Source organism: Spermophilus citellus, assembly GCF_964194105.1.
Source record: "Spermophilus citellus genome assembly, chromosome: 3".
In the NCBI taxonomy this organism is placed as follows: domain Eukaryota; kingdom Metazoa; phylum Chordata; class Mammalia; order Rodentia; family Sciuridae; genus Spermophilus; species Spermophilus citellus.
Window position 1 is genome coordinate 17,899,552 of NC_138184.1, and position 25,202 is coordinate 17,924,753.

Sequence of the window (25,202 nt, forward strand, 5' to 3'; positions counted from 1 at the left end):
ACATATACCATTAAATTGACTTCAGAAAGTTAACTTTCTAAACTTCTAGGGTCTTTAGGGCTTTTTAAAAACGAGCTCCTGGACTGAACTTAAAAATTTTAACCAAAGCCTTTTATTACACTATGAGCTATTTGTGTTAAATATGATAAAGTAGCTTCTTCCTGAGCTTTAAAAATACACACACACACACACACACACACACACATACACACACGCCACAACTTTTCATACAATTTTCTTTGCTTTAGAGAATGAAATTTCATACTGTGCCAAAAGGCATATGCAAATATGGAATATTTTAACTTTTTATGGTTATTTAACTTATTTACAATTTAACTTATATACAATTCCACAAGTCACATATTAATATATTCAATTTAAAGCTGGGCCGGGGATGTGGCTCAAGAGGTAGCGCGCTCGCCTAGCATGTGTGAGGCACTGGGTTTGATTCTCAGCACCATATAAAAATAAAATGGAGATATTGTGTTCGCCTAAAACTAAAAAATAAATATTAAAAAAAAAGAAAAGAAAATTTAAAGCAGGGGCTGGGGATGTGGCTCAAGCGGTAGCGCGCTCGCCTGGCATGCATGCGGCCCGGGTTCGATCCTCAGCACCACATACCAACAAAGATGTTGTGTCCGCCGAGAACTAAAAAATAAATATTAAAAAAAAAAGAAGAAAAGAAAATTTAAAGCAGGCTGGGGTTGTGGCTCAGTGGTAGAACGCTTGCCTGGTGAGTTGAGGCCATGGGCTTGATCCTCAGCACCACATATAAATAAATAAAATAAAGGTCCATTGATGACTAAAAATTAAAAAATTAAAGCATTATAGAGCCATACATTATCACAGAGGATTTTTACTCAGAACTGTTAATATTCACATACCACTAATATAAATTAACTTTATATTTTTACATGATTCTGTATTTGGACAGTTTTCTGTTTGATATATATCTTTAGTGTAAGGATAACTATCATTTTTATAACATTAGAGTTTGTGAAGCTCTTAGAATATATAACAGTATGTCCATTTTTCATTTGATGAAGTTGAAATTGGTAATAGTACTTGACATTAAACCTAGCCTGAAAATAAGCCCTCTGATCTTTCTGTCTCAATATGTCAGATCTTAGTGGATCTTCATATGTGCTAACTAAGCATCAGTAAGGCAGTTGGAAGGAATAGATCATTAAAGGCCTGTTTTAAAGCCTGTCTTACACTCTACTTTCTGGGAGAAAATCCAAACTTTGCATGTAGATAAGTTTATTTTGGGAACCAATCCCAGAGAATGAGAGTGGGAGACTGGGGAAAGAGAAATTATAAAAAGAGGGAAAGTCAATAGTGTGGAAAAAGGGAGCATAACCTACTAGGATCTTTTGAGGAACTGTGTAGTCTGTGCCCTAGAATTGTCCCCATGAGCACCTGAGTAGGGTTATGTTTATTCATTGTTTGCCATTTCTTATTGGTTACCTCTCTTGTACTTTTTGGATTGGTACTTGTTCAGCGTCAGACTGTAGACATCTGTGCTGACAGAATTTTTGAAGCAGAAAACTCTGGCCTAGTAGAAATAAAGCACTGTCAATGTGCAACTATGTGCAGTTTGATGCTGCACCTCAGTTAGAGTAAACAGTAAACATAAGAGCTTGTGAGGGGGGCACAATTGGTGACCAATCAACAAAGAGACAGTTTCAAACTGAGGTTCTGTTGACATGAAAATCATCTGCTTATGCCTTGCTACAAAGGATGAAGTTGAGAATGATATCTTTGAACACTATACAGGAAAATTTGAAGGAACCCTATTATCATGGCATTAATTCCAGACTCTAATTGTTAGAAACTGTAGAACTAGCCACACAAGTTAGTTTTGAGATTTAATTGCCTAACATTTTCTTAAATCAGTTTCAGTAGTTGTCTTTCTAGGAATTTACCCACTTTATCCAGGTAATATAATTTGTTGGCTTGTAAGTTGTTCTTACTGTTCCCTTATAAGCCTGTTTATTTCCATAAGATCTGTATTGGTACACTTTCATTTCTGGTTTTAATAATTGGAGTTGACACTCCTTTATTCTTGATAACTTCAGCTCAAGGTTTCAATTTTGTTGCTTTAAAAAAAATTTTTTTGATCGTGTTTAGTTTTCTCTTTCATTTGTTTCCACTCTGTTCTATATTGTTTCCTTTCTTCTGCTTGCTTTGGGTCTTTCTTTCTTTCTTTCTTTCTTTCTTTTTTAATTTTTTGGTACTGGGGATTGGATTTGGAGCACTTAATCAGTGAGCCATATTCCCAAACCTTTTTAAAATGTTTTATTTTGAGACAGGGTCTTGCTAAGTTGCCGAGGTTATCCTTAAACTTGTAATACTCCTGCCTCAGCCTCCTGAGTAGCTGGGATTACAGGTGTATACCACTGTACCTAGCTTAATGTACTTTTTTAAAAAGTGAATTTTTCCTCAAAATCCCAATATGCTTTTTTGCTGAAAAGGAAAATTTCACACTAAAATCTTTATGGAGTCTCAAGGGATCCTAAATAGCCAAAACAATCTTGAAGAAGAACAACGTTGGAAGTCTCACACTAACTGATTCAAAACTTACTACTATGCTTCAGTAATCAACAATGTAGTGATAACATAGATGTAGACCTAAAGACCAAGGAAGAGAATAGATAGGACAGAAGTAAATCCTCACATATATAGCCAGATGATTTTGGACAAGGGCGACAAAACTGTTCAATGGGAAAAGGATAGTCTTTTCCACATGAAAAAGAATGAGGGTAGGCCCTTATACCATGTACAGAAATTAACTTAAAACAGATCAAAGGACTAAAACTAAAAATTTCTTAGGAGAAAAACCTTCAGATATTTGATTTAGTAATGTTTTCTAGGATTTGGCATAGAAAGCATAAATTGCAAAGGAAAAAGCGATGATGAGGGATTAATATCCAAAATATATAAAGAATTCCTAACAGTTTGCTGGGTATGGTGGCATATGCCTCGTAATCCCAGAGTCTCAAGTGGGAGGATTGTAAATTAAAAGCCAACCTCAGCAATTTAGCAAGGCACTGTCTCTAAATAAAAAAGAAAAGGGCCAGGGATGTGGAGAAGCAGTTAAATGCCCCTAATTTCAATCCCTGGGGTGGTGGTAGGAATTACAGCTCAAAAACAACAAAAAACTTGATTATCCAGATGTGGTGGCGCACTCCTATAATCCCAGCAGTTTGGGAGGCTGAGACGGGAGTAAGTTCAAAGCCAGCCTCAGCAATGGCGAGGCACTAATCAACTCAGTGAGACCCTGTCTGTAAATAAAATACAAAATAGGGTTGGGGATGTGGCTCAGTGGCCAAGTGGCCCTGAGTTCAATCCTTGGTAACCACTCACCCCCCAAAAAAAACTTGATTAAAAAATCAGTGAAGGCTTGAATAAATACTTACAAAGGAGATACAATTATATATCAAAACCACAGTGAGATACAACTTTGTACTCATCAGGATGGCTAGTATACACAATGAAAATAGAAATTGATTAATGTTGATGAGGATATGGAAAGATTGGAAACTTTGTGCCCTGCTTATGCAGGCACAATGGAAAACAGTGTTGTGGTTTCTTAAAGAATTAAAAATAGGGGCTGGGGTTGTGGTTCAGTGGTAGAGTCCTTGCCCAGTATGTGCAAGGCATTGGGTTTGATCCCCAACACCATATTAAAAAAAAAAAAAAAAAAAAACAAATAAAGGTATTGTTCCTATAGAACTGAAAATATTTTTTTAAAATAAGAATTAGAAATCGAAGTACTGTATGATCCAGCAATCTGACTTCCAGATTTATTCCCAGAGTAATTAAAAGCAGGGACTTGAACTGATATGTCACCCATGTTCATATATGTGTTATTCACAGAAGCCAAAAGGTGGAAGCAACCCTCGTGTCCCATCAACACATGAATGGATAAACAAAATGTGATACATCCATTAGATGAAATGTAATTCAACCTTAAAAAGGAAGGAAATTCTGACATGCTGCAAATGGATGAATTGTGAAGACATTATGCTAAGTGAAAAACACTAATCAGAAAAAGACAAACGATACCATGCAATGGATTCCTTGGTTCTTCACAAAAGAAAGTTTTCAGTTGCCAAACACAGGTAGAATAAGAATAATTTAGTGAAGTGAAAGTACAATTTAGAGAGCGTGGTGTGGGCCATCCCAAGAGAAGTGTGACCCAGAGTTTTCCATGTGGTGAGTTTTTATATTTAGTAAACTCGCCTCCTCAGTATTATGTATTTGGGGTAATTACTGTAGTTTCCCACCATTGCTCCGTGTCCCTGTGCTGGTTTAGTCATGTTGGAAGATTTTTTGAAAGACTTTCCATCAGTACCTATGTGAAGCTGGGGGTGTGGGGTGGGGCTGCAAACTGCTATGTAAATGATATTAGAATGAACCAGGGGTCGCCCAGAACACAGTGCCTCAGTGCTCTGTGTATGCTCCAAAGTTGGAAAGTCCCTTACACTCTTTACATATGTGGTTTCTTTAGTTTTAAGAAGAAATAGGTGGCTGTGAAGGAGGAAGGCAGTTTATGGGCAGGTATTCTGGCTCCCAAGGTAGGTGATATTTCCTCAAGATGGAGTGAGCCTTGTTCTCATTTACCCAACTCCCATGCTTATCTACTTATTCTAATAACAAATGCTATGTGATTCTACTTATGTGAGGTACCTAGAAGAGTCGAAATTCATAGAAACAGAAACAACTAAAAACAAATTATTTTAAAAAATGAAAAATTCCTAAAGATGGTGTTGATTGTTGCACAACAGTGTAAATTTTTAAGTATATCCTGAACTGTATACTTTTTTTAAAGATAGAGGAGAGAGAGAGAGAGAATTTTTTAATATTTATTTTTTAGTTCTCGGTGGACACAACATCTTTGTTTGTATGTGGTGCTGAGGATCAAACCTGGGCCGCACGCATGCCAGGCGAGCGCGCTACCGCTTGAGCCACATCCCCAGCCCTGAACTGTATACTTAAAAATGGTTAAAATGATAGGGGAAAAAAGAGAGAAGGGCTAGAGTTGTAACTTAGTGGTAGAGCACTTGCCTAGCCTGTGTGAGGCACTGGGTTTGATCCTCAGCACCACATAAAAATAAATAAATAAAATAAAGATATTTTAAAAAGAGAGAAGGAGGAGGAGGGAAGGGAGAAAGAAAGAAGAAAGAAATGCCAGCTCATTTAAAAAAAATGATTTTCAAATTAACCAACATGTGTACTACAGACTTCTTCAGAATTAAAGTGATGCTTTATATGTTAGCTGCCTTATGGATTTGTTCTAGTTTGTCCAGTTAGTTGAAGAGAGAAATGCATAAATATGTAAACACTGCTTAAATGCTGAATAGTTATAAGGAACATTTTGTAAGAACAGATATAAATTCCATGAGGAGGTTGGGTGAGAACTAAGGAAATTGAAATTAAAGCTTAAAATATGAATGTAAAATTGATATCTCAAATTTGAGATGTCCTGAACTGAACTCATGATCCCTACCTGCAACAAAACAAAAAGTAAACAAATACCTGCTCCCCATCTCATTAGATGGGAATTCTGTACTAGTTGTTCAAGCTAAAATAGCCTCTTCTCTCTATCTACATCACACATCTAGGTTATCAAAAAATAGATGTGGAACCTGACCACTTCTCAATATCTCCACCGCACTCTCTCCCTGATGGATACCACTTTCTCTTACACTGACTACTATAATAACCTCCCAAAGTAGTCTCCTAATTTCCATTTGTTCCTTGTGATGTATTCTCAGAAACATCTAGGATGGCCCTGTATGTAGAATATGTCATTCATTTGCTCAGAATGGTTTGCCATCTCAAAGGAAAAGCCACAGTCCTTATCGAACACCAGAAGAGCCTACCATATCTTTGTCATTTCTCTTACCACATCTTCTAGTCTTCTCCTGTGCTTATCTTGTTTCACTGGTGTTCTTGCTCCTGTTATTTGAATGAGTCAAGTGGGTCCCTGTCTTGGGCTCTGAACACTAGTTCTTTTCTCTGACTGGAATATTCTTCACTTTCATATACTCATAATTCACTACTTTATCAGTGAGTGCTTCTTTATTGTATCTAAAATTATACCTTTTCCATTCTTCTATACTATTTCTCTGCTTTAATTTTCTGCATGGCATTTGTTTTTTGTCAGTTGCTTCTAATTCATGCAGCTTAATTGTTTATAGTATTTGTTGTCTTTCTCCATTAGAAGAAGATAGGTATTACAGAGATAGATACACATATTTTGAGAAAGAATTTTTGTTTTGGTCACTGCTTTGGCTCAGCAGATAGTACAATGTCTGGTTCATAGTAGGTACTCAGTAACTGTTGAATGAATAATTTGTTAAATGTCTGTTTCTCCTTGTAAAGTTACATAATTTGACAAATCCATGGGAAGAGCAGGCTTAGCTCTACAATCTACTAGCTTTGGTCTCTTAAGCAAGTTATTTGCCCTCTTTGAGCTCTAAGATTAGTCCTACACAAAAGAGAGCTAATAATAAAATAATTATTGGGCTATAGCTAGCTGTAGCTCAGTGCTTGCCTAGCATGAGCAAGGCCCTGGGTTTGATCTCCAGCAACACACACACACACACACACACACACAGAGTTGTTTGGATTAAGTAATAAATATTTCAGGGCTTTGTAACCTAGTTGAGGTAGTTAATAAATGTAAGGTAATATTAGGGTGGCGATTAATGTCCATATTAGAAAGGCCTTACAGGCCCAACCCAGTATATACTTTTATTTTTTTCCCCATTCAGTACTGGAGATTGAACCCAGAAGACTCTGCCACTGAAACTATAATCCCCACCCTTTTATTTTTTATTTTGAGGTAAGGTCTTGCTAAGTTGTGGAGCCTGGCCTCAAACTTGCAATCTTAACTGCTTCAGTTTCTCAAGTTGCTGGGTTTGCAGGTGTACAACACTATACTGACTCAGTATATGCTTTTTGCTCAAATAATTTTCTTTTTGGCCATCAGCCTCTTTTCCTACTTAAGTGGTTGTATAACACTATTTTAATTGGCTGTAACTAGAGCATATCTGGTCCATTGTGAAACAAATATTCTTTTTCTAGAGAGCAAAACTGCCGGTGAAGCTTCAAAAGTGAACTCCAAGCATACAGAGGAAGAGGTTTTTTTTTTTTTTTTTTTTTTTTTTTTGTGGGGCGGGGGGAATGATGTATAAATACATATATGTATTTTTAATAGATATTGTATATACTATGTATATTTTGACACTGGGGATTGAACCCAGGGGCATTTAACTACTGAGCCACATCCCCAGCCCTTTTAAATATTTTATTCAGAGACACAGTCTTGCTAAGTTGCTAAGGTTGGCTTTGAATTTGTGGTCTTCCTGCCTCAGCCTCCCAAGCCATTGGGATTACAGGTGTGTGCTGTAATGCTCAGATGTTTTATTTTGTGAATTAACTTAGGACTTGGACTGCAAATATCTGGTAAGGCTGGCCCTCTCATGGACTTTAAACAATTTAAATGAGATGATAAGATGCAAAGTTGTGTAAGTTGTAAATTTAAGTATTGGCATAGACTCTCCAGAATTCTTCACTGAAGAATTCTATTTTCTGGTTAATAAGTTAGTATTTTGGTCTTGCTGCAAAATAAAGAAGCCTTATGCTATTAACTGCTGCTGCTATTGTTGATCCTGAGCAAAGAAGATACAGTATGTTCTCTTGCACTTGATAACTTTTTAAACATTTAGAGATTAACGTTTTAAACATTTAGAGATTAATGTGTGCTTTCTGATTCATTTTCTTTGAATTAAAAAAAAACTCAATTTGTCCCTTTTTTAAAAATATTTTTTAGTTGTCAATGGACAACTTTTACTTATTTGCTTCACATGTGCTAGGCAAGCCCTCTACCACTGAGCTACAACCCAGTCCCCTCCTTTAATATTATGTGAATTTAAACTATCTCATTTTTAATTTCCATTTAGTCAGGTTCTGATCAAAAGACAAAAACCAAGTGGTAATTCAAAAGTTAGGAAATTTAACTATTAATGGTGAAAGACAAATCAGAAATAGCAAATACTGGCAGCAGATACTACATGTAGGGCTAAGATAGGTATTTAAGAACAAAGTTTGAAGTTGCTCCTAAAAGCAATCTTCATATATTGGAGGTCTTCACTGGATGCTGAAGGTATTTGCTGAATTGTTGCAGTCAAGGTAGGCAAACAGGAAGCTGTGTGTAGAGATGTTACTGAGCCATTTTGGAGTATGGCAAGAACTTGTCTGGGAAGGTATCTGCAGTAGTGCCAACTAAAACTTGTTGGGGTGAAGCACTATTGTGCGTCCCTCACACCAATAGAGCATTGTGGAAGCAAGGAATTAGCACACTGGAACCAGGGAAAGACCCCTCTTCAGTGCCTTCCACTAAGCTGAACCTCCTGCCAACTGGAGAAATGGTTATGGGTCCACCTTATTACAAACAAGGTAATGAAGACTGGATTTGGAGTTGAGAGGCAATTAATTATTGGCACAGTCTTATATTTGTGCCCACTTATCTTCCAAATACTCCTGTATACTCATTTGAGTTCTCATGTAGCAAGGAAGCCACTGAAGTTGTCTATCTTATAATGAAGAATCCCTCACTCTTTCCCTAAAATGAAGAGTTGCTCAGTTCCTATATCATGGTTTCCATTGCTGGCCATATTTATCACTCCTTGAATCAAAGTTTCACGGAATATTCTATTACAAAGAGATGAATTACAAAGTTAATCTTCAACTTAAAATAATTAGAAGGAAAAAAGAAAGTAATTAGTATTTACAAATAAAATATAACAAAGAGAAAATATTTAAAGCAATCATTGTTTCTTCACCACTTTCACTATTACCTTCAAGTGTGCTTTGGTGCTGCAGCTTTTCACTTTCAGGTTTCACCAGCATGTTATACTCACTCATGTATAAACCATAAGTTTGGATTTTCTTTTTCCCCCTTTCTTAGTCAGCTGGTCATCTGGACTCTCAGGAGGCTGTCAGCATGGGTTGTTGGAGAGGAAGTAGTGCAATAGAAGTCTATTGAAGAAGTTTGAGCAACCCACTATATGACTTACTCATATCTGTGAACCTTCTTGAATTTGGGCTATTACATACTGTTTCGATTGGTGCTGCACGTGCCCAACTAGAGAAGGTTGTTTGGATAATATCCATTTTTTAGCTAAGAAGCTCAGACCAGAAAGCTACATTATGTATGTCCCATAATTAGGCATTTTGTCTTTATCAATACCCAATTTCAAGCCTGAAGCAAATTATTAAAAGGTGTATAGTTATCTGTAGAAGACATAGGTTTTCTTCAAGATTTTATGAGTCTGGGCTGTGATTCTCTTAATCTTGTATGCTAGAGGCTTCATTCAACATCCCTATTTGCAGGGACATTTCAAGTGTCATTGGGTCTACTGAACTGTAAGGCCTAAGTGACACCTAAGTGACAAAGCAGTTTAGTTGCAACTTGAACTTGCTACAGAGTCATCTCTTCTTTTGGTCCCAATATAAACTGTCAGCCTTATAACTTTGTAAATGGGTTAAGATATATCTTTTTTTTTCTTTTAAATTGTTGGTACCATGTTGTAGCAACTGACTCGTTTTGAAAGGAAAATTTCAGACCTTGAATCCCCAAGTACTTGACTGATATGAAGGATTCCTAAATTGGGGGGGTTTATATTCTAGTTTGTATATATCTTCCTAAAGCATCTGACTATTTGCTATTTCCTATTCATCAAACCCAATTAGCACAGTGGAATGTAGTGAACTAGTGTACTGTTTTTGTAATGCCATTGTGTTTGATCTCTCCTATCATAATGATAGGAGAATTGATGTAGATCTGAGGCAAGAACTATAGGCATGTAAAAGTGCTTCTGGGGTACTAGCAAATTGGTTTTTTGGGAAAAGGCATTAGTCAAATTTGTAGCTGGAACCCATGTTGATTTGCCGCAGTACAGACACTACTATATCTGGGGCATCTGCTTTAATTGGAACCATTACCTGATTAAATTTATGATAGTCCATAGGCATTCTCCAGGATCCATCTCACAACATGGGCCAAGCTGCTGGTGAGTTAAATGGGGATGTGATAGGAATCACCACTCCTGTTTTTTTTTTTTGTTGTTGTTTGTTTGTTTTTTTTAAGTCTGATGGTAGCATTAATTGATTTAATTCTCCTAGTGATGTTGTATTGCTTCTGGCACAATATCTTAGTTTAGGGAGGGGAAGTTCTATGGGCTTCCACTTTGCCCTTCTTGTTATAAAGATTTATCAATCGAGTCAGAAAGCCAATTTGAGAATTCTGCCAATCCAGGAACAAAGTTGGTCCATTGTACAAATGGGCACACTGTGAGTTGGACTTGTACTAAGCATTTTGTCTATTACCTGACTTCCTCATGTCTTCCCTTTGACTGGTTATAGCATTTGGGTCCCTAAGAATTCTTAATCTCCCAGAGGTTTGGGTGTTTCCTTTTTTCTATTCCACATTCATCCATGTAAATGGCCTTTGGTGAAGCTTAGATAAGGAGTCCTAGATTGTATTTATGGAAACACTTGTCTTTCATCAGGTGGATCTTGGTTAACTAATTGATATGGGTTTGAAAACTAGAAAGAACTCTAGTTTCAACTCTGATTTTCAAATCAGAGTTTTCCTACCAGGGCCAGAGTCTGCCTACCTTCCTTCCTCCAATTATACAGATTGATCTGTTTGTATCATTGTAGGCTGCCTGTGGAACATGGTTATCATTAACTGCTGCCAAGGGCATTCCAAGTACTGATACAATTCTACTGTCTTTATTTCCTACCTTGTCTTTGTGATTAAGTGCTGCCAGTTCGCCTCTGCAATTCTAGGACCACATTATTCCTTTTGATTTATGGGGGTTGTTTTGTTTTGTTTTTGTGGTGCTGGAACTCAGGGCCTTGTGCATGTGAGGCAAACACTCTACCAACTGAACTATATCCCCAGTCACCATAATCCCTTTTGAAATCAGGGAACTTACTTAAGTGGTAACATCCCCCATGGTCATACTGGGGTTGTGATAGAGACCTTATAGCCTATAAAGCCTAAAATATTTACATCTGGCCTTTTATAAAATTTATCTAAGATTCCCTATTTTACCAAAAAAAAAAAAAATCCATTCCAGTATTTCTATCTAAGATTCTCTAAGATTCCCTATTTGAGCCAGAAAAGCTTTGGCATCAGTACCCCATTGAACACAGTTTATTCTCAAGTCCTAAATTTTAGTGAACCAACTGAACTGTTAAAGCTTCCTCCAGTTGCATAAGCTAATACATTTAATTTTGGAATCTTCAGTAAGTGCATTCACATTGTCAAGTTATGGCCAATGTAGTATTATATTCCACCTTCCTTGGACCAACATCCTTAAAATCTACTTCTACCTATATTCTCCAGGTTTTCGCCAATATATCATTACTCTAGGTTAGAGAGAGAGAGCATGCGTGCACAAGTTATTTCCTTCTGGATGCTAGTGTTTCTGTCCCCCTAGGCCTTGATTAATTGTGTTACCACTATACCATGGGTTACTGGCATCCCATTTCCCACTGGCAAGGTGCTTAGCTTAGCTCGTACTTAAACTCAATAGTATGACCAAATCAATTGCCATATCCTTTGATTTAAGCCTTTCTCCTGGGAACAGCCTGTTTTTGGTACTAATTCTGTGTTTTAGTACAGTTCAGGAAAAAGAAACAGAGTAATCTGAACTAGGGAAAGCTAATGTAAAAAGTTGTTAACTAGTGTGATAGATGAACTACTAAGAGCTAAAAAGAACTCTGAAGATAAGAAAACCAAAAACAGGGAAGAGCTACGACTACTTTACCCCCAAGTATGCAAGAGAGAACCTGGGGAGCAAGCCCACTCCAGATTGAAATTCAGAGCTCTTAAAAGAAACTAAAACTAGAATTCACTGCAGTGTGAAGTCCCTGAGATGCCACAGACTGAGACTAACAAGAGAGAATACTGCTTGCTGGGTTTCCCACAAAACTCCCTAAGAAGGTGATAATAATGAAACTCATTGGAAATTTGCAGAGATGATAGCAGAATTTGCTCCTCACTTGTGGGATGCCAGTGAGACTCGGGGCAGTGAACACTACTTGGTGTCCCACATACCAGGCAAGCACCACAGGAACAAGAAGGGAAGAAAATATAGTGGAAATAGAAAGAAATCTCTTCCTGAAATATTCCTCCAGGGCTTACCCTAGGCATAAGAAAAATATTTAGGGGGTCCAGTTTTATTATTACAAATAGAAAGTGAAGAGTAGATTTGGAGCTGAAATGCAAAACATTGCTAATGATACACTGTCTGGACACTCTAAAGCTGTTAGGCTTAGAATAAAACATAATCTCTAGATACAGTTTAGCCAGCATAAGTAGAGCTGGATACTCTCTCATTCCTGACATTCGGCTGTTCAAGTTACTTGTTTAGAAAGTTAGTTGTCTCAGGATGTGGATTCTTATCCTTTTTGTGATTTTTTTTTTTATATTTATTTTTTAGTTCTCGGCAGACACAACATCTTTGTTGGTATATGGTGCTGAGGATCGAACCCGGGCCGCACGCACTCCAGGCGAGTGCGCTACCGCTTGAGCCACATCCCCAGCCCGTCTTATCCTTTTTATTTGCTGCATTATTCCTAGAACCCAAATGGGTAGTTAAGTGATAGTTGAACGAATAAAGGGAATGCAGCCCTAGATAACATTAAAGAGTTGGTATCTTTGTTTTATTCAGTTTAGTTTAAGAAAAACTGGAATTGGATCTGGTCAGTCAATTGAAATATAAAATTCCAATTGGTCATAGTTAAAGAATGTCTTTGTTTCATTTGGTTAAAAGAAAATTGATCAGCTGGGCACAGTGCAACATTAGTGGGATATTTAGTGGGATACCTGTCATCCCGCTAATTTGGGAGACTGAGGCGAAAGATTATAAGCAAGGCTTGCCTCCGCAACTCAGCAAGACCCTATTTCTCTGCCTTTTATTTATTTATATATATATATATATATATATATATATATATATATATATATATATATTTTTTTTTTTTTTAAAGAGAGAGTGAGAGACAGTGAGAGAGAGGGAGAGAGAGAATTTTTTTTTAATATTTATTTTTTAGTATTTGGCAGACACAACATCTTTGTTGGTATGTGGTGCTGAGGATCGAACCCGGGCCGCACGCATGCCAGACGAGCGCGCTACCGGCTTGAGCCACATCCCCAGCCCTATTTATTTATTTTTAATTATTTTAGTACTGAAGTTTGAACCCAGGTGTGCTTAACCACTGAGCCTTTTAGATTTTTTTTTTTTTTTTTTAATTTTTGAGACAGGGTTTTGCTAAATTGCTAAGGGCAGCTTTGAACTTAAACTCTTCCTGCCTCAGACTCCCAAGTCACTGGGATTTATAGGACTGTGCCACCATACCCAGCTCACAAGACCCTATTTCAAAATAAAAAATCAAGGGCTGGGGATGTAGCTCAGTGATAGGAGCTTTCTTGGTTTCAATCCCTAGTACTGTACTGCAAAAGAAAAGAACTTTAAAAAAAAAAAAAAAAGAAAAAGAAAAGATGACTTTCTAGGGTATTGATTGACTCTTCCTTCTTAATATTTAGTGTGTTTTTGCATGTACCATTAACAACCTCTTCCAAAGAATGGGTTATTATGATCAGTGAATATAAAGGAATAGAACTTGTGGGCTGGGGTTGTAGCTCAGTGGTAGAGCGCTTGTCTTGTATGCCTGAGGCCCTGGATGGCCCCTCGGCACCACATAAAAATAAATAAATAAAAATAAAGATATTATGTCCAACTACTAATATATATATATATATATATATATATATATATATATATATATAATACTTATAATAGTACTTAATACTTATAATACTTAAAATATTAGTTATGTTTTTATTGCATTATTTTCAGAGCAAAGAGAAAAAACTGCTGCATCATTACCTGTAGTATTATCCTTTTATTAGGTAATAGTACAGCAAAGCTGCACAGGTCTGTTATATCTAGGATTCTAGCTTTACCTGCCTCTTTGTATAATAACAGGATATGAGGTAGAGTAGGAAAAAAAACGTGCCTAAGGTTGTGTTTCGTGAGAGGACAAAGGATAAAACCAATACTGAGCTGATGCCTCTTTGTGCCGCCTTGGGTGGAGGATCAGTCCACATATCTAGCTCCATGTCAGGAGGTAGAGGGATATGAAGAGGGTGGGAAACCAAGACCCTTCAAGGACCCACTTCATTTGCTGGCAGTCTTCTTTTTTTTTTTTTTTTTTTTTTTTTGTACTGGGGATTGAATCCAGAGGCACTTTACCACTAAACTACATCCCCAGTCAATTTATTTCTTATATTGAGGCATGTTCTCCCTGAGTTTCTGAGGGCCTCACTAAGTTGCCCATTCTGACTTTGAATTTGCAGTCTTTCTGCTTCAGCCTCCCAAGTCACTGAGATTACAGGTATGTTCCCCCATGCCCAGTTGCTAACAAACTTATCAGAGTGTGAAGAAAGCCTTCGGAATCTGAGAAAATCAGAAACAGGAAAAGAGTAAATTTTTGGACATTAGTTTCCTTCTTGATTATTGTATATTTAAGTGTCCCAATAATCTTTTATAATGAGAAATATGCTTAAGTAATTTGCCCTACTTTGAAAGTGATTTTTCATCATTTTAGAGCTGTAATGTCAATAACTGTACTTGCATGGAATAAATTGATAAAGTGAATAGAAGCCATTAATTATGGGCATGGACAAGAATGCAGTTTGGTATCTTTTTGTGGTTTCTAAGCAGTTTAATTTATTTTGTTTTATTTATTTATTTTTGGTGGTACTGGGGAGTGAACCTACGGGCACTTTTATTACTGAACTACATCCTCAGTACTTTTTAATTTTTAAAAATTTTGAGCCAGGGTCTGACTGCCTTGCCCAGGCTGCCCTTGAACTTGTGATCCTCCTGCTTCAGCCTCCTTAGTCTCAGAGATTACAGGTGTGCATCACTGCACCCAGCCCACTATTGAATTTAATTGTGGCTACTAATAAACAATTTTTCTGACTTTAAACTTAGAACATATTAACTACTTTCATAATTTAAATGTTTCCATACATATAACTTGTTTAACAGAACATGAAAATAGAAATTGATTCATTTTGAATTATGTTCATTATGAGTTATTGACATTATGGGATTATTTTATATCTAGTCTGTCTGAAAAAAAAGAGCCTAGCCTAGCTTCTATATTCCTCTAATCAGAGTAGCTATGCCTTATGTCATATATATGTAGTCCTGGTTTATTTTGTCTTCTGTCTTGACCTAATTATTAATAGACACTTTATTCTCAAGTGTCTTGACCTGCTCTGTCTAAATTTAAGCCTTTGAGTAATCTAGTTTAATATTTCTATTGTGTTATAGTGGTGGATGTTTAGAAAAAGCATATACGTTTATTACATATTTATTTTATGCATATGTACATATATGCACATTTATTTATTTGTTTTTAAATGTTTGTTCTTAAGTTTTAGGTGGACACCATATCTTTATTTTACTTTTATGTGGTGCTGAGAATCGAACCCAGTGCCTCATGCATGCTAGTCGAGTGCTCTACCACTGAGCCACAACCCCAGCCCCGAATTTATCTTTCTTTCTTTATTTATTTTGAGACAGGGTCTCACTAAGTTGCTTAGAGCCTTTCTAAATTGCTGAGGCAGGCTAAAATTTGCAATCCTCCTGCCTCAGCCTCCCAACCCACTGTGATTACAGGTTGCGCCACCACACCCATCTCAATTATAATATTTTAATATTCAGCAAAAATATGTGAATAAAGTCAATGGAATAAAAGTATTACAAAAAAAATAGTCTTCATTTATAGGTTGTATCTATATGAAAAACCTGGAAGAATACTAGTCTGTATTTTTATCTCCAGAAATGTTCTTCCTCCAAATTACAAGCATTTGTTCATTCAACAGCCATTTACAGGTACCTGCTAGGTGTCAGGCAACATGAACATGTTTTATGTTAAAAATAGGTGAGTCAGGGGCTGGGGATGTGGCTCAAGCGGTAGCGCGCTCGCCTGGCATGCGTGCGGCCCGGGTTCGATTCTCAGCACCACATACAAACAAAGATGTTGTGTCTGCCAATAACTAAAAAATAAATATTAAAATTCTCTCTCTCTCTTTCTCTCTCTCCCTCTCTCTTAAAAAAAAATAGGCGAGTCAGATTAGAGGAAGAGAGACTCTAGTACATAGTTTGATTTCTGTGGTCAATCTGATTTCATCGATCCTCACTCAACATCCTTAACCTGCCCTTGCTCCTCCCCATCACCTTTCACCCTGTACCAAGGATTGAATCATTGGCCTTGCACATGCTAAGCAACTGTTCTACAACTGAGCTACATCCTCGGCCCCCTGCATATTTTTTTGAAGTAAATCCCAGGCAGCATATCATTTGATCTTTGAGATGTGTGCTCTAAAAAAATTCATTTAAGAAACATAATTATAGTACCATTAGCATATACACACCAATTCTATAATATCAAATACCATAATATCACTATTCAAATTACCAATACTTTCCTCAGGTATATTGTTTTGTTTTTAAAGTGATATTTAGGTGGCTGGTAACATAGCTCAGTGGTAGAACACTTGCTAAAGTCATGGGTTTGATCCCCAGCACCAAAAACAAATAAATAAACAAACTGGTTTAATTGGTCATGGTGGTACATACCTCTTGTCCCAACTACTTACAAGGCTTGAGGCAGGAGAATCTCTTGATCTCGAAAGCTCTCAGCCAGCCTGGTGAACATAATAAGATCTTGCCTGTAAAAAATAAATGAAAAAGAAAAACTAGTTTATTCAAATTAAGAATCTAAATTTCAGTCAGGTATGGTGGTTATAGGCCTGTACTCCCAGCTACTTGAGAGGCCGAAGTAAGAGGATTATGTGAGCCCAGAGAATTGGAGTCCAAACTGGGCAACACAACAAGACACCCATCTCAAAATCAAAAGCAAATTAAATTTCTTTTAATCCATAAGGGTTTTTTTTTTTAATACTGTTTGGGTTTTGTTTGTGGTTTTTGAAAGTGTCAGAGATTTAACTGTGTTCCTAGCCACTGGCGGAGAAGTGAAGAGAGAAGGGGGTAGGGGAAAAACAAATGCAGGAATTTGGAGGACTGGATGGTAATTGTGATATTAAAGGGAATATTGTACTCGTTCTTTCCTTGGAAAGGAGAATAATATTTTTTTTATATATTCTCTTGTTTAGCATTTTTTCCAGATTAAAGAAATAAAGATGGTGGGAGGGTTATACCTTTCTTTATAAGTAGGAAGAAAAGAAGTAATGAAGGGGTCAGATATAGGTATAAGTTTGTGGTAGAGGAAAAAAGCAATTGAAGAATACCATTTTCTATAAAAGGACAGGTTATATTTTAGATGGAGGGAATATGAAGATGTAGAAGGGATGGTTGGCACCCAGTCGTCATGCTTACCAGACAGTAAAGGACCAAGACACTTTTTAGAAATAGAAATAGTGTGCCAATATGATAGTGAGTCAGTCATCATGGGAGTCAATTAGGGTGGTGTTCACAGGTAAACACCTCTGCCTCATGGTGGCATCCTTCAACTACATCTACTCTGGAAAGCATCTGGCAGAAATTCTGGTTGAAGCAAAAGAGGCATGCTGTGTGGTATTTTAGAACATTTCAAAGACAAACATGCTGGGTTGTTTGACAGTGAAAAAGAAATTGATAATCCTAAGGCCTCATGTCCTTCCTGCTGGAGACTGCTTCAGTGCCTGTGTTTTTAAGTATTGTTAGGGCTCTGAACTCATTTTTTTAACTATCTTAGTGATATAAAAATCCTGTTAATTTCAAATTAGGAAAGGTTAGTGATTTTTTTGTTGTTGTTTATTTTTGTTTGTGTGTCTGCAAAGTGGACAAAGATACCTTAGTATCAGTACTAAATTCTAATTATAAAAAGTAGATTTGGTTGAGGATTAGAAAGGAATTAGCTTTCTTTGTTGTTGTTGTAGTACATGTATACAATACCTTTATTTTATTTATTTATTTTTATGTGGTGCTGAGCATCGAACCCAGTGCCTCACACATGCAAGGCAAGTGCTTTACCACTGAGCTACAGCCCTAAACCAGGAATTAGCTTCCTCCTGTCACTTTTTATTTTTTAGAAAATAGAAGTATTTTTATTTTAATTTGAAATAATTTCAAATTTGCAGAAAACTTGAAAGAATATAGGAAGAACTTTTGCTTTTCTAAAATCACTAGTTGATAACACAATTGATTTATTTTTTGTTCTGTAACATAGATACAGATGTATATCAGTTTTCCTTGTCACTTTTGTCTTATCTCTGCAGTAGTAATCTAAGGTATCCCTTACGTGTTCAGAGGGATTAAACAGATTAACTAAGTTCTCTCCAAAGAGCTAGTACTAGAACTTAATCTTCTGCCTCAATTTAAGTTTTCTTTCTCCTCCTCCCCCCCTCCTCCCCCCTCTTCTTCCTCCTCCTCCTTCATCCTCCTTCTTTCTCCTTCTTCTTTCTTCTCCTCCCCCCAAGCCTGTAAATCCAGCAACTCAGGAGACTGAAGCAGATCACAAGTATAAAAGGTGCTGGGGATATAGCTTAATGGTAGAGCTCCCCTGGGTTCAATCCCAGTACTACCACCAGAGAGAGAGAGAGAGAATAGTAAGAAGAGTAGTTAGTGTTTTACATTTTTCTAAATCTCTTTAATGTAATGAGTAATTTAGTAGATCACTGCTGGATTCTCATATTTGAAAAATGCCTCTGCAATTGTGTTACAATATGTTGTTTGGATTGACTGATACATGCAGTTTAGGAGGAGGAATGTTTTGGTATTTTTTTAAAGGTAATTATGGATATTCTCTGATGTGACAATAAAATTGGACAGGTGCTAGTTTTATTACAGGTTATTTGCAATGTAGAATTTGAAACCCTATCAGTGAACTTTCTTTTGGTCTATGGAAGGGGAGAATGTACTGGGGATTGAATCCAGGAACACTTTACCAGTGGGCTACATCCCCAACCCTTTTTAATTTTGAGACAGGTCCTCACTGAATTTTGCTTAGGATCTTGCTAAATCGCTGAGGCTGGCATTCCTCTTGTGATCCACTTACCTTAGCTTCCCGAGTTGCTGGGATTATAAATGTGGGCCACTGCATCAAGCCTCAGTGTACTTTTTGTAGTATGCTATTTTAAAATCCATTGGTCTGTATTGCACTTGATACCAATGTTTTCTGATGGAATTAGTCCTGGCTTTGATTCATAGATATGTTATTTGATTAATGAGTATTTTAAACTTTTAGCCATTTGCCTTTCTGTAAATGCCTTCAATTTAATGGAAATAGGAGCCAGCTCATGTCAACTCCAAAGTTACTTTCATTCATTCATTCATTTGGTCATTTTTATGGTAATGGTGATTGAACATGGGCAGTATACCACTGAGCTGCATCCCCAGCCCCTTATTTATTTATGCATAAATAAATTATGCATGCATTGAGCCCAGGGCCTTGTGTATGCAAGGTAAGCCACTCTACCAACTGAGCTATATCCCCAGTCCCGCTTTTTTAGTTTTCAATTTTGAGAAAAAAAGATCTCTCTGAATTCCCAGGACTGGTCTCAAACTTTTGATCCTCCTGTCTCAGCCTCCTGAGTAGCTGGTATTACATTTATTCTTTCCTTGAAATAGACTCTGAGCAGAGTACAATTGTGTTATTTAAAAAAAAAAAAAATCCCACACTTATTCTGAAGGCTATCGTTATCATAAAGTACTTTGCCTGCCTTTGCTAAGGAGTTTTAAGAATGAAATCTAGGTCATCATCATTGAATGAAGATATGGGAATGAGCCTCTGTCAAGCCTGTTCATTAATAGTACTGATAGCTGGAGGCTGGCTATTTTGAATGTGGCCCCTTAGAGAGAGCCACTCAAGCTACAGCACCACTCTGGAAAGTAGAAATCTGCAGACTTTCACATCTGAATACCAGACCTGCACGTTCCTTCTCCAGAAGGTGCCGCAGTCTTGGCTGGGCACAGAATCACGAGCCACTCAAGCAGGAACAAAACTTTATTTTGAAAAAGCCGCCAATACTCTGTAGGCGCTGGCAAGCCAAACCCGGTCCTCCCACGCGGGCCTCTACTGCGGGCCTCCACTGCAACCGCGCGTTCAGGGAACCGGGGGTCCCCCGGACCTCCCCCGGACCTCCCCCGGAATTCCCTCCTACTATCCTTCCCCAACCAATGGGAACTCTCCATGAGTCCCGTAACATGAATCCGGTAGCAGGCCAAGGTGAACAGCGGGAGTCCAATTTCCATATGAATGTAAATCTTAACATAATCATCTCACAAAGGTGCCATACATCGTATATTTGCTTGTGGCTCCTAGCAAGAAGGTCTCAAAAAGAGTTGGGGATGAAGCCCAGTGGTAAAGTATCCCTGGGGTCAATCCCCAGTTACTGCCCCCTTCCTCATCAAAAAAGAAAAAACAATGGGAAAGATAGCCACTGGCAGCCCAAATATATCATTATGGTTCAAATTTCTGCAAAGGACTTTGGGCCTGCTTGTATCACAAGTACATTCCTTTGGATAAGGATGCAAAATACCATGATTGACAACACTAGGACCACCTGGAGAGAGATGGGCTGGTTCTCTTTTAGGGAATGCAGATAGACAAACCTTGGGTTCCACTCTGTTTGGCCTGTGAAGCACTAGTCGTCCTCTAGCTGCCCTTTATGAAGAACTATTGTCCTCCATAAGTGTGTTCCAGCCAAAATGGTATGCTCCTTATTTTCCCATTCATGCCCATGGGCTTAAAAACAGATACTTTGCTATGCTCAATGTCTTTCCTATTGTGTGTCTTCCACCGACTCCCAGCTCAAAGTACATAGCCTTCTAATTGTCTTTTCAGGTTCAGCTATGTTCTGATCTACAGGAAGTATTTCTAGATCATCCCATGACCATATCATGTGACCATTCTTTAAGCCCCAGTAGCAGCACTTAGTACCTGCTATTGTAGATGCTTATCCCCTATAATCCATACTAATGGTAGGATTAGAAATAATTTTACCATGTTTGTCACAATTTTCTGAGTACTTTAACATATCCCCTTTCAACCTTTATGAAGTAGGTAAAGCAGGTATTAGATATGAAAACTGAGGCTTACAGAGACTTCCATCATCAGAAACCCTCAACTACACAAATACCGCTTCTTCCATAGTGTATAAGCACAATATAATGATGGTGGTGATGGGGGTGATCTGAACTCCATGACAGCAGGGTTTTTCTTCATTTTTGCTGCTTTTTCACCAGTGCCTGATTCAAAATATTTAAATACATAAGAAGATGCTGCCAATAACTATGCCCGAGGCCACTACACCATTGGCAAGGAGATCATTGACCTTGTCTTGGACCGAATTCGTAAACTGGCTGACCAGTGCACAGGTCTTCAGGGCTTCTTGGTTTTCCACAGCTTTGGTGGGGGAACTGGTTCTGGGTTCACCTCCCTGCTGATGGAACGACTCTCTGTTGATTATGGCAAGAAGTCTAAGCTGGAGTTCTCCATTTACCCAGCCCCCCAGGTTTCCACAGCTGTAGTTGAGCCCTATAATTCCATCCTCACCACCCACACTACCCTGGAGCACTCTGATTGTGCCTTCATGGTAGATAATGAGGCCATCTATGACATCTGTCGCAGAAACCTTGACATTGAGCGCCCAACCTACACTAACCTTAACCGCCTTATTAGCCAGATTGTGTCTTCTATCACTGCTTCCCTCAGATTTGATGGAGCCCTGAACGTTGATCTGACAGAATTCCAGACCAACCTGGTGCCCCATCCCCGCATCCACTTCCCTCTGGCCACATATGCCCCCGTCATTTCTGCTGAGAAAGCCTACCATGAACAGCTTTCTGTAGCAGAGATCACCAATGCTTGCTTTGAGCCAGCCAACCAGATGGTAAAATGTGACCCCCGCCATGGTAAATACATGGCTTGCTGCCTGTTGTACCGTGGTGATGTGGTCCCCAAAGATGTCAGTGCTGCCATTGCCACCATCAAGACCAAGCGCAGCATCCAGTTTGTGGATTGGTGCCCCACTGGCTTCAAGGTTGGCATTAATTACCAGCCTCCCACTGTGGTTCCTGGTGGAGACCTGGCCAAGGTACAGCGTGCTGTGTGCATGTTGAGTAACACCACAGCCATTGCTGAGGCCTGGGCTCGCCTGGATCACAAGTTTGACCTGATGTATGCCAAGCGTGCCTTTGTTCACTGGTACGTGGGTGAGGGGATGGAGGAAGGAGAGTTTTCTGAGGCCCGTGAGGACATGGCTGCCCTAGAGAAAGATTATGAGGAGGTTGGTGTGGATTCTGTTGAAGGAGAGGGTGAGGAAGAAGGAGAGGAATACTAATTACCTATTCTTTTCAGCCCTGCAGCATGTCATACTCCCAGAACTTCAGCTTCAGCATTAGCTAACAGGCATTGAAGTTTACTGATTAGATTGTCTTCACTCAATCATGATCATGTCTGTCTTTTTCCATGTGTACCTGTAAAATTTTTCCATCATGTCTCAAAGTAAAGGCTTTAAGGAAAAGTGAAAAAAAAATATTTAAATACATAAATGAATTATTGGGACAAATGTGGTATCGGTTTACTCCTTTGGGTCCTTTCTACTCCAGTGTTCTAAAGTTACCATTGAGAAAGCAGATAAGGAAAGTAGCGGGAGTATGAAATAGAAGTCATCACTAATTTCTCCTTTGTTAGTAGCATATAAACTATGAGCAACATAAATATTGTTCATAAAGAAGCAGCCTGTCAACCATTTAGAATAAAATTATGTAATTATTATTGATATTTCTTATTTTTCTTTTTTTTTAAAGAGAGAGTGAGAGAGAGAGAGAGAGAGAGAATTTTTTTTTAAAGAGAGAATGAGAGAGGGGAGAGAGAGAGAGAGAGAGAGAGAGAATTTTTAATATTTATTTTTTAGTTCTCGGCGGACACAACATCTTTGTTGGTATGTGGTGTTGAGGATCGAACCCGGGCCGCACGCATGCCAGGTGGGCGCGCTACCGCTTGAGCCACATCCCCAGCCCCTCTTATTTTTCTATTAAAAACATTTTTCAAATTTCCCATGAACAATCCCAATTTTGTTCTTCATTAGAAAACAACAGATATGAAAACAGACTAAGCATTAAAGGGGTCTGGGGTTGTGGCTCAGTGGTAGAGCACTTGCCTAGCACGTGTGAGGCACTGGGTTCAATTCTCAGCACCACATAAGAATAAACAAAGTAAAGATATTGTATTTGTAAAAAAGTATTAAAAGGATGTAAATTTAAGGAAAACTTGGATGCAAAGCCCTAATCCACATTTTTAAGAATTGTTTTACGTTTCTTGGGCCTGTTAACTCAGAGCTGCCTAATCACCAGTGGATTCGTTCTTGTTTCTCCTAAGAATTTTACCCAGTGCTTGACTCTGTTGTTTCAGTCAGCCTTGAGACTTCTTCTTTGCATTTTCTAAAAATAAATGTGACCTATAAAAAATTGGCCCTATATGTTTGCTGAAATAGTAATTACATTAGTATTATAGAAAATTAAAGCACACAGTTAACCCAATTCTACCACAGCTCTGTGGAACTTAGATTGAAATGCTATTTGAAGTTTGCTCTCTTGCTGCTGAAGGAGGGACAAAAAAAGACAAAACACTTGAAGAGAGAACAAAAGGAGGCAGTGGGTAAAGGGGGACTTTGATGGAATGGAGATGATGCATTTAAACCTTCTGGAGGTTCTTAGACATAAATATGCAGGACCACACTGCATGATCTTTAAGTCTCCTTTGCCATTTCAGTTGATAGACAGTATATCAGAAATATATTGCTTCATTTTTCTTTTCCCCCGATCTTAAGTTGTGTCTTAAGAAAAGGCATACTTATTTTATACTTTGGTTATTTATTAAGAATGTCTCTAAATTCATTGTAAATGTTTATCCATGGAGTATGATGATCAGTTTCCATCTTTAAAAAAGACACTTGTAAGCCAGGCATTGTGGCTCATGCCTATAGTCCCAGTGGTTTGAGAGGCTGAGACAGGAGGATCACGAGTTCAAAGCCAGCCTCAGCAAAAGTGAGACCCTGTCTATAAATAAAATACAAAAAAGGGCTGGGGAGGTGGCTCAGCGGTTAAGTGACCCCGAGTTCAATCTCCGATAACACTCCTCCTTCCCACAGAAAACAATCTAGGCTTCTAATACTTACTTACTCAATTAATTAACTTATTTATTTTGGCTGTGTTAAGGATTGAACCCAGGGCTGTTCACTGAGCTACATCCCCAACCCTTTTATTTTTTATTTTGAGAAAGGGGACTTGGGTTCCTCCTGCCTGAACCTTCTGAGTAGCTGTGATTACAGGTGTGTGTCACCATGCCTAGCTTTCTTTCTATTTTTAAATTTAAAAATATTTTCTCAAAGATGTTAGCCAAATGTGATTGTGTCGTATTGTTCTTCCTATAGTAATTTACAGAAACTCTTCTCTAGTAATTTGCTTTGTGTCTGTATGTTAAGGTTCTCCAACTGAATTCCTCGAAGAGAAAATGGCCTACCAGGAATATCAGAACAGCCAGAACTGGCCAGAAAATACAAACTTTTGCTTCCAGCCTGAGCAAGTGGTGAATCCTATCCAGACTGGTAAGCAGGAGCTCATATGTGACTGCTAAATGTGAGCTATGATAAATACAAGAACAAAGTGGCAACCACCACTCAAATAAAACATTATAGCCTACATATAATTTCTTAACGTTCAACTACGGTAGAATAATTTCCCCTAAACATCTGTTGACCCTTTATGTACTGTTTGTCTTTTCTTCAGAGATACTTAATGCCCAACAATTTTCTCCTTTTCAGAACCTGTTTTGAATAAATATCTGAAATGCATATACATTAGAAACTAAAGGATCAGCAGTGTCTTAGAAACTTTTAATTCTTCTAGAAGAAATTATTACAGTAATAATAGTGCCTGTTTTGTGCCAGGCACCGTGCTGGAGCCTTTATACATATTATCTGGGTTTCTTACCTCACTCTGTCAAATACATATTATTATCCTTGTTTGATGAAGAGAAAAATGATTAATACTAATTTCTATAAAATTCAAATAAGAAAAAATATGGAAAAGCAG

The 25,202-nt window shown here is 37.9% G+C and overlaps 2 protein-coding genes across 26 annotated transcripts in view; both read left to right on the forward strand.

The window, feature by feature from the left end:
- Positions 1 to 25,202, forward strand: part of MAP4 (microtubule associated protein 4) — a 173,180-nt gene that overhangs the window by 86,919 nt on the left and 61,059 nt on the right. For 23 of the 25 annotated variants that reach the window (XM_081285161.1, XM_081285162.1, XM_081285153.1 and 20 more), the window contains one exon: positions 24,593 to 24,715. The exons of the other annotated variants lie outside the window; for them this stretch is intronic. In XM_081285161.1, the coding sequence (XP_081141287.1) occupies positions 24,593 to 24,715 (123 nt within the window). The remainder of the gene's footprint in view (positions 1 to 24,592; positions 24,716 to 25,202) is intronic. 25 annotated transcript variants of the gene reach the window in all.
- On the forward strand, positions 21,386 to 22,642 carry LOC308645534 (tubulin alpha-1B chain-like). The gene has a single exon (XM_081287736.1). The coding sequence runs from the start codon at positions 21,551 to 21,553 to the stop codon at positions 22,445 to 22,447; it is 897 nt and encodes a 298-aa protein (XP_081143862.1). The 5' UTR covers positions 21,386 to 21,550; the 3' UTR covers positions 22,448 to 22,642.